This window comes from Mus caroli, chromosome 2, assembly GCF_900094665.2.
Source record: "Mus caroli chromosome 2, CAROLI_EIJ_v1.1, whole genome shotgun sequence".
Lineage (NCBI taxonomy): Eukaryota > Metazoa > Chordata > Mammalia > Rodentia > Muridae > Mus > Mus caroli.
Genome location: NC_034571.1, coordinates 78196517 through 78207060, shown reverse-complemented (window position 1 = coordinate 78207060; position 10544 = coordinate 78196517). Strand labels below are relative to the sequence as shown.

Below are 10544 nucleotides of genomic sequence, written 5' to 3'. Positions count from 1 at the left end.
AACTATAAAACTGTCATTAAGAATGTGAACCCAATAAAGATAAAAATACCGAGGAGATAATCTTCATTTTGATGGCAAATCCAAATCTCATGCAGTTAAGCCGTTTCCTCTGCCCTTCCCTTGGTGTGAGAGCATACTCCAGGAAGGTAGCTATCTTGTTTTGTATCCTGACAAAGGAATCTGTTATTAGATGCAGAGAAAAAGTGCCAATTGTGGAGCCAAGATAAAGCAACACCGTGGCCTAGTTTCATATTTTCCAATAGGTAGTTGAAGGGAAGGGCCCTGGTTATCTGTTCCAACTATTTAGTGTGTGAGTAGAATCACTTTCCATAACATTAAAATATCTCTCATCTCCACCCAACTCTTTTTCTACAGCTTTTTATGTTACCCAGCACCCTTCCTACACTTTCTGAGATCACAGTGTCTTGGCCAGCTCACACATCCCGTTGTTTTAACAGCTATACTTCCAATTATCACTTAGCCACATTCTTTCTTAGAATCCAGTAGTCTTCATTGCATTTAGGACCAAGGCACTGGCACAAAGGCAGTCACAATCCTGCTTAAGCTTGCAGGGCTCCAGGTGGAAGGCTTCAGCACAGGCTGGTGGAGACAGAGAGTCTGCCAAGTGATTTCAGAGTCCAACACCCAGTAGTAGATCTAGGCGAAAGTATGACTGGTTACATAATGAGTAAGAAATATTGCAGTGTCTAAAAACATGGCAGCCAGGATAATTCTCAAAACTATTCTAAAGCTCCCAAACACCACCTGACTGAATCTAAACATTGTTCAACTGGCTGAGAGGACCTTGGAAATCTGAGTGTCACGGGCCTTAGAGTTATTACTTAGTGCTGGGCCAAAAGCCCAAAGGGCATTTTAAAAGAGGTATGAAGGCTTTATATCATTTTCCACCTAGAATTAAAAAGAAATTATAATTTTAAAATGGCCTGTGAAGGCAATGAATCCCATCCGATGGAAAACTAGTTGTCTATGCTCAGCTTCAACAGTAAAACTGGGAATTCTGCAGACACAGGAGTAAGGGGTTATCAGTCTTATTATAGACAAGGGGCTAATGTCATTGTGGGGCATAATGAATAGAAAGTAATGAGGATTAAATATTTACTACATTGGGAAGGAACCCTTTGCCTTTTATTTGAAATTAAACACTACAAGTATACATTTAGATTGATTTTATTATCCTTAAAGAACTGTTTGTAACATTTTACAAATCTTCAGACTGTTCAAGAAATACAGTAACAGCAATAAATACACCAAAACATGAGATTTCTCTGATTAAAGAAGACAAAGGAAAACGAACAAGGAAACGCCTGGGAACAAGAGGGCACGACGTCAGCTCTGGATCTGAGGTCGAAACCAAGTAGACCTCTTTATGATGTCTGCACACCACAGAGGGTAACTCAAGCCATAGAAATAAACATGGAGTTGTGAGCTTTATCTTTCTGGGAAGTTTCAAAGGGCAGTATTTGATACCCCCCCCCAATGTCTAAAACACTCTAATGGGTAATAGTGGCGGATTCAAATCCACAGAAACTGGCCTGACAGTAATTGCCAAAGCAAAGAAGAGCTTTAGTATCCCTCAGTGTTTGTGATATTTGTGGCACACTGTGAATTATAAAAGGGCATGATCCCTATTCACCTGCAGAAAGTCATAAAAATGGGTTTTATAAAGTTTCAAGGTTGTATGTATTCAAAATCGCACATAGCTGTGCTGTATTTAGTAAACGACTTCATCGGTTAACTGATAGCTATGCCTTCAAGATATATCCAAACTAGGTACAAAGGATCCACAAATGTCAACAATTTGTAACCAAAATTCTCTAGTTTACATATGCAAAAGTCTGCGTTGGCTTTCAATTTAAAAATTTAAGAAAGTAGTGAGTAGTGTTGGTTTAATCACTTGGGTTAGGAAAAGGTGGATGGCTTTAGCTTTTTACCAGGAATTGTGAACAGCTCGCAAATGAGAAGTCACATTCCCCTGATTAGGAAAGATATACTGCCTAACATTCCCAATCAAAAACAGCATTGCAGTGGGTTTTTAAAAGTATTTTGTGAAATTAAAATTCTATAAAAGCCCTTAGGATACCTCATCTCATTTCCCTTAGACAAGAATGAGCGAAGTCACTGGCATACTTGGGCCATACACGCATACATTTCTATGTGTATTGCATTGCCCAGTTGAGACATGAAACCTTTTTAAGGTGAGGATACATACACACTTAAAGTGTTGAACGGGTGCAGCATTTAACTATATCATCCCTAACCTCATTCCAATAGAAACAGTTTATCAGTATCTTGTGGATTCGAGAAACAACACACAAAAGAAAATGTTACATGCAAAAATTCCTTGTTCCAACGTGAAACACTAGGTCTATATCTCTTAATAACTGCACATCTGTTCAATTTGGCTAACAAAATGTACACGGAAGAAAGATGTTATTAATCCTCCTAACGCAAGTCTTAGTCAAAGGCACTTCCACAGAGCACTAACTCCTTAAACTTCTCCAAGTCGGTTTTTGTTCATGTCCATGCTGCTTATGATTGATTTCTGTGTAGAGCCAATAAGAAAACCTCCTCTAAAAGTGAGCTGTATCACTCTACCCCCAGTAGTAAGTCTAAGCGTTACCCAAACATATATGGAGAGGGGTAATATATAAGAACCATAGCAAAGGTCTTTGCATTCTTTGGGTTAAATACAGAAAGCCAAGAGTTAAGACAGATAAGTTATTTCAGAAGTGATTATAGCAAAACCCGGCTGAAGTCTGTTGTCTCGGGGAGAAAAGCTGCTGAATTCCATTGTCTTATCTATCTACTGTTTTACAAAATTTGGGTGTCGCTGTTTTAGTTTCCTCCAACATATTTAAGTGGCTTGAATTTGCTCAGAAGGTAGGGGGTGAGAAGAACCATTTCTTCCCACCCAAAGAAAAGGGCGAACTGCTGCACAAATGTGTCCTAGTGAAAAGCTTTAGATAAAACAGGATGGTTGATGGTACTCGAGAGCTCTTATGTTTAGGAGAGTGGAGAACCAGTAATTAAAAACAGCTCCTGAGTTCACGCTGGGAGAACAACAGTAGTAAATGCCTGACACTGGCAAGTGAGGCTGCACAGGCTCAGGAGACGAAGAACACGTCCCCTGGAATCCCAGACTGTTCTTCTCCAACATCGTTCCAAAGCGTCAACATTTAGCAATGTTGACAAAGCCTGGAGATTTTTGTTTTGTTTTGTTTAATATCTGGAAACTGGCCTTTCTTTTCCTGCACGATTATACAGAATACCCATTTCCCTTTGTCTCCACAGTCTATTCATTTTCGGCATTCCAAATTTTTGTATTTTTCAATCAGATTGATAGTCTCTAAACGACTGATTTGGAATGGGGGAGATGACAAAACATCTTAAAAACCAATTTCAGCCTTTATGGATTCGTGAACCTTAAAAGTCAAAGCCTCCTCTCAGCTGTCAACTAAGGTCACTTCATCTGAAATAAAAAGACAATATCAGAGTTTTCATTTCTCAAATTTCTACATAACAAGTCAATATCTTATTTACTCTATAAGCCTATATCTCCAAATAACTAGAATTGGGTCTCCTCAAGTAAACCGAGGGCTTCCTGCCCATGTTATGGGAGCACAGGATTTACATTGGTGGCGACAACCCACAAGCCATTAATCTTAAATAAGAAAATGCTGTTTGGTCTTTAACATCCATACACACATTTATCAGGTTGTTTCTAAGCATAGGCAGGAAACGTTTTCACAGTCACACTGCACGAGGATGAGGCATGAAGAAGATACCTGCCTGCCTTTCTAAGACCAAGGCAGAGGCAAGATTTTGGAAAGCAACTGTAGTGCACATTTCACAGCTGTATTCTGAAGAGCCATTACCAGTTGGCAAACTGAGCAACATTTTCAGATAACATCTTTACATTATTTTACATTGTGATAACTTCATCACCCAAAAACAAAACAATAGGGGGGAAAAAAAGGAACAGGCCAGAGAAAGCATTTCTGATTTCTGAATTCCTATTTTACCATCCACTTTGCTTGAGATGTGTCTATGGCCCATGAGATTGCTCAGTCCCAGCTTCCTAAGAAGTTCACACTGCAATTTACAAGAAGCAGAAGACTACAGAGATACACAGCTCTACACAGCTCTCACAATTAGTTTAGGGGAATCAGTGGGCGTTCCTCTCGTTTCTTCCAGATGTTAGTCTTGCTATCTCTTTTGGCTAGTGGCGGTGGCCGGCCTCGTTTTTTAGTGGGGGATGTGTTGGCTTCAAAATCTTCCACAGTGCTTTTCCTTCCTGGAGACTCTTCCCCAGGGTGCTCGATAATAACCCCGCTTCCCCCTTCTAAGATGTGCCTCAATGTGGGATCCTCAGGGGAGCAGACGGTTGTTCCACTCTCACTGCTGCTCAGGTCTAAGTCTTCCAGGTAAAGGATCTTGGGCTGATGCATGCTCTTGATGAACGTTTTCTCCCTCTCCAGCTTTCTGCTTGACTGATGCTCATTCATATCCACCCCAGAGTCTAGACTCGTATCATTGCTCTGGGTTCTCTTGCCTTTTTTCAGGTCTATAAAGGAGTGTCTCACTTGGGCCACAGGCTTTCCATCAAGAGACACAAACCAAGCCCTGGGATGCGGAGGCTTGCCTTTGGACAGCTCCAGGAGGGTCTGCTCTGAAATTCCTTGAAGTTCCGATGAAAAGGGGGTCATCACAACAGCTTCATTTAGAGTTCCAGGAACAGACACAGACTCCAGCAAGCTGTTGGAATATCGGCTCCAATCTGAGGTCTGGGATGGCAAGCTCTGCTGACCTTCAAGTACAATGTCTTCTTCTCTGGCATCTGGGGCCTGGACGTGAGAATGCATCGGCATTTTGGGCAATGTTTGTGTAAAGTTCTCTCTGTTCACTGGTTCCATCAATTGGCCATAGACCAATTGTCCCTTTCTTGGTAAAGTGGCAGACTTAGCGGCATGTAACTGCTCTGGCATGGAGAAAAGGTCTGATGTCTGAAGGATGGCAATAGGCTGGCTGTAGATGTGCATGAGCTGCTCTGGAATGTGGGACCGCCCATAGACCTCTTCAGTCCCTGTAAGGTATCTCTTTTCCTCTTGAGCATCACCTAGCGACGGGGAGAGATTGTTGTTAATATGCTTAGGCTGTTTGCTCCCCATACTGGGCTCCAAAGACTGTGTTGGGTTTCTTGAATAATTATTGTGATTGACTGACAGAAAGGAAACGTCTTCATTGTAGATTTTAAAGTTGTCCCGAGTTTTCACCATGGAAATTCTTTCTTCTGCCTCCGTTTTTGTGGTTTCCTTTCTCTGGGGACTGTAGGAGGAAGTTTTGGCATTGAACAACTGTGGTTTATCTTCAGCTTTTAATGCAGTTTTGACTGAACTGATATGATTTATGTGTGTTGTTGAGGTTGTCTGATCTCTCTTGAGGATCTCAAGCTTCGTGATATTTCTTTCTCTTTTCTGTGGTGTTGCACATTTTCCCCTAGAATAGAAAAAAAAAGCAAAAGATATTTAAAGTTTACAATCTATAAGTTTCATCAAAGAAAAGTATACCAAAATATGCAAATGCATATCTGATGGTGTTATTAGGATAGATTCGTTTTGCTTTTCAATCTACATATACTGGACTCTAAGCAATTTATTTCTTTGAAATTTTTAAATTTTTATTCATGTGTATATATGTGCATGCCTGAGCCCTAGAGTTGGAGTTACAGACAGATATGAGTCCTGGGCTCAGAACTCAGGTCCTTTGGAAGAGCAAGTGGGCTTTTTGTTGTTGTTGTTGTTGTTGTTGTTGTTGTTGAAAATAGATTCTTCTCTCATACAGTACATTCCACCACAGTTTCTCCTCCCTCCAATCCTCCTGTCTCCGTTCCAGCTCCCATCCCTGGAAAAGATCCACTCCCCCTATGTCTCCTCTTCAGAAAATAGCAGGCCTCCAAGAGACAATAACCAAACATGACAAAACAAGATACAGTAAGACAAGGCAAAAGCCCTCAAATGGAGGCTGGACAATGGAAACCAACAGGAGGAAAAGAGTCCCAAGAGCAGGCACCAGAGTCAGAGACACACCCAAAGTTTCCACTCTTAAAAGTTCCACAGAACCACCAGGGTAACAGCCATAACATACATGCAGAAGACCTGGTGCAGACCCATGCAGGCACTGTGCTTGCAGCTTCAGTAAGAGCAAGTGTTTTTTAACCACTCAGGCATCTCTCCAGGTCCTAAACAGTTATTTCTATAAATGAACTTTATGATGTGCATAACAGACTGAAAAGATACGATCATTTGACGGCTCTTTGTTTACACATACAGGTTACTGCTGTTCTTACCTGCAATAACAAAGCAGTAAAGCAAAAAACCCAATGATGATGACGATCGTCCCCCCTAATATGGCTGTAAGGAACACTGTGTGGTAGGCAGTGATGTCTTGGAAATCGTCATTTATGCCAAAATCTGCATGAGTCAATGGAAGCACAGAAAAACGGAACATATTATTTTGGGCTAGATTTTCAGTTTTGTTTCACCCTGGACGAGACAGACTGAGTATGTGTGTTCACGTCTATTGGTTTGTTTCCTTCCTGTGGTGGATTTCTATGAATGAAGTACATCTTCCGTGCCCCATGGTGTTCATCAACTGACCTTCTTTGACTAGTGAATTCTACCTGACTATGGAAATAGCTTTTTCCAAAAGACCACTTGCCTCCTGAAACTTAACCTTTTGCATGATATTGTATCCTAGTTAATACCATGCTTTGAGATCATTTAAAATTATGTATTCAATCTGTTTCCCTACTATGTATTCGGCCTGTTTCCATTTAACTTATCTTTAAGAGATTAGTTACAGTGTAACCAGTCTCACTATGTCTTGAAATTCCCATGTAATTTACTTTAACAAAATAAACTAAATGCATAGCTTTAGTCTCAGATCATTTTCCCTGTCTCTCCTTGGTGGCTCTTCCATGCCCCTGACACAGAATAATATATATTCATTGTGTTATTCATTTTTCTGAAAGTAGTCAATATGTTGAAAGCAACCTTAAAGAAAATGTTTGCCACAAATGTTTGAAGCTACATATGGATATAGGTTGATAGCATCTGTTTGCTGTTTGGAGTGTTACTTGGGACCAATAAATTCTTCCCATGTAAATGCTGGTAAAATAATAATAATAATAATTATTATTATTATTATTATTATCATTATTATTATTAATAGAAGAGATTCCTCATTCATTTTCCATACCATCTTCTGTACTATCCAATAAATATAGCCCTGTGTTAGGATCAGACAGAGGATACAGGCATAGAAGAGGAGGACCCAAGATTGGGGTCAATTTTCGTTTAAGCTATTCCAAAAGGAAGAGCCTTTTTCTTTTATTTGGCATCAAAGCATGTGATGTAGCTCACGTATTTTGCTAAGGCACTCTGACATGTGATGTCTGACGTCTGACATGTCTCAGAATGCTTCAACCTGAGTCTTAAAATATCCATATCAGGCCCAAGAGTCTCCACCTACTAGGTAATCACTCAACGTGTCCCTAGTTCTTATAGCCAGAGGCTCTGAGCTGGGAACAATTTAGTCATGAAAACATAAAACTTAGAAAATACTTAAACAAACTTCAATCGTCATAGATTCATCAGACATGACAGTAAGAGACTTAGAGTTCATGGAGCTTAATTCTTTGGTCGTGTATACAAGAAAAGGATGGGCTATGTCAGGCTTCATTCACCTGGTACATGATAATGCTTAGCCTAAGCTGGAGGCTGTTATCATCTTCAGCATGCTATGTGCATTATTCTTTAAAATGATGTTGTTTCATTTTTACAGTACCTATAGTGGCTGGGGATGGAGCTGCTATCCAGTAGCCCAAATGTGGTGCATCATAGGTCCAAATCAAATGAGTGTTATGCTCCTTGACTGTTCCCCAGCCATGATGCACCCAAACACCTAAAACATGAAGTAAGTGAAAAACAACAGTTAGTTATAGTTTTATTCGTTAGAACTAAAGTAGGCTGCAGGTAGTCATGTAATGAATACAGAAGGTTTCAAAATTATAAATACCGTGAGAGTAAACATCTGTAATGACAATATTAAATATTATATCATACAATATAATACATACATGGTTATATAATATGAATTATTTACCATGACCAAAGGACTTAAAACCACTATAACAAAACTTAACTTATGGACCCTGTGATACCTTTTTAAGGATGTTAGATAAAATTAATAAAGATAAATTATTTTTTAAACAAATCAGAAGAAAATTCTAATTTAAAGCTCAGATGTAGAGTGCTTGAATCCCGGAGTTTAATCACCAGAGAGAGACATGTAACAAGAGAGAAATAAATTCCAATTCCTTGACAGGTAGCAATTTGTCACTTGTCCTGAGATTGTAACTAAACACTTACAGCCTATGTTTTGTGGCCTTATCACTTTAAGAACCATTGTTCTGCATGAAACTCAAGAAGAACGAAGACCAAAGTGTGGACACTGTGCCCCTTCTTAGAATTGGGAACAAAACACCCATGGAAGGAGTTACAGAGACAAAGCTTGGAGCTGTGACGAAAGGATGGACCATCTAGAGACTGCCATATCCGGAGATCCATCCCATAATCAGTTTCCAAACGCTGACACCATTGCATACACTAGCAAGATTTTGCTGAAAGGACCCAGATATAGCTGTCTCTTGTGAGACTATGCCGGGGCCTAGCAAACACAGAAGTGGATGCTCACAGTCAGCTATTGGATGGATCACAGGACCCCCAATGGAGGAGCTAGAGTAAGTACCCAAGGAGCTAAAGGGATCTGCAACCCTATAGGTGGAACAACAATATGAACTAACCATTACCCCCCGGAATTCGTGTCTCTAGCTGCATATGCATCAGAAGATGGCCTAGTCGGCCATCAGTGGGAAGAGTGGCCCATTGGTCTTGCAAACTTTATATGCCTCAGTACAGGGGAAAGCCAGGGCCAAGAAGTGGGAGTGGGTGGGTAAGGGAGTAGGGGTGTGGGGGTATGGGTGACTTTTGGGATAGCACTGGTAAAGTAAATGAAGAAAATACCTAATAAAAATTTTTTTTTTAAAAAAAGTTTCACAGGAGATAGGGCTTCCCAGTTGTCGTCTATAAAGCAAAATGCAGTGAATTAAATTGGTATGTCAAGGGGGATCACCGCTCCTTCCATCTCTTGTAGTATTGATTGTTATGATATTAGCATACGTTTTTGATGGTCTTAACCAAGCTTTTCAGTAAGTTCATTCTGCCTACTAAAATTTCCTGAGGGAATAGATTTTTTTTTTTAATCTTAAATGATTTCTTCCTCAAAAGGTTAGAGAAGGACAAGACAGCGTGGGTGAATAATGTTGAATTGTTTGTTTTTACACAGTGTACACAATGGTTAATCTCAAGTGTCAATTCGATAAGATCTAGAAGTGCCTTGGGACATGGGCTGCCTCTTGCATGCCTGTGGGGAATGATCTTGAGAGGGTTAATTGAGGTAGAAATACATATATACCCACTGTGGTTGACACCAGTCACTGAGCTATGATCCTGAATGGGGTAGAAGGAGAAAGCAAGCTAAGCGCCAACCTTCATCACTCTCTGTTTTGTGATTGTGGATGCAATGGGACCAGCTGCCTCAACCTCTCCCTTACTGTAGCTTCCCCACCATGGTGGACTATAACCATCGTGTCCATAAGCCAAAGTAAACCCCCTTTCCCTTAAGCTGTCAGGGCGTTTTATTACAGAAGGGAAAAACAACCAAGGTGAGGTATTAGCATCATTTCCCCCTCTCAAACACATTCATCGTTCCCAGCGGGGCCAATTATGGCCTTCAACAAACTGTACAAATTGATAATGTTAGTGAAAACCTACACTCATATCAAACTCTAAAATCAAATAAGCAAATGTTCAGAAGAAATCTATCCTAATGATTTTTCTCTTAGCTACCATACCTGCATTCATATCAAATGTCCAAGCAGGTATCCGATCTCCTATTTTTATATTACTTGTATGTAGAAGGGGAAGAGAAACATGGATAGAGCCATCCACCTTTAATTCTTTTCCTCCAGAATATATTTTCACACATATTGCAGCATGAGGAGTCAACTCAACATTTTCCAAACCTAAAAGAGAGTAGAATTTATTAAAATTATATGCAGACTTTATATTTACATAGTAAACTGTTATGTTTCTAAAACTTATTTTACTCTACTTCATCATCATTATCCACTCTAATAATTATTCTATTAGATGTTCGTTAAAGATTTTAAATGTAACTCCAAAATAGTTCATGAATAAGTGTTGGCTAAAAGTGTAATGTTTACAAATCAGTCTATACATCAGTTGATCTAGTTCTCTCCGAGTTGTCTGATTAAAGGACACTGCAATCCAAGCAAATTCCAGACTAGTGAGATAGCTTGAAGGGTAAAGGTACTTGATGAACAAGCCTGATTGTCTTAGTTTGGTTCCTGTAACTGGGGTGAAGTTAGACCGAGAATGCTG

The 10544-nt window shown here is 39.9% G+C and overlaps 1 protein-coding gene across 1 annotated transcript in view; it reads right to left on the bottom strand.

Annotated features, from left to right (window-relative positions):
• Positions 1-1129: 1129 nt before the first annotated feature.
• Fam171b (family with sequence similarity 171 member B) overlaps positions 1130-10544 on the bottom strand; it is a 55818-nt gene continuing 46403 nt past the window's right edge. The window contains exons 5-8 of the mRNA XM_021156473.2: positions 9995-10165; positions 7867-7983; positions 6368-6491; positions 1130-5517 (exon numbers count right to left, since the gene is read on the bottom strand). Of these exons, the coding sequence (XP_021012132.1) occupies positions 4173-5517; positions 6368-6491; positions 7867-7983; positions 9995-10165 (1757 nt within the window). The 3' untranslated portion in view covers positions 1130-4172. The remainder of the gene's footprint in view (positions 5518-6367; positions 6492-7866; positions 7984-9994; positions 10166-10544) is intronic.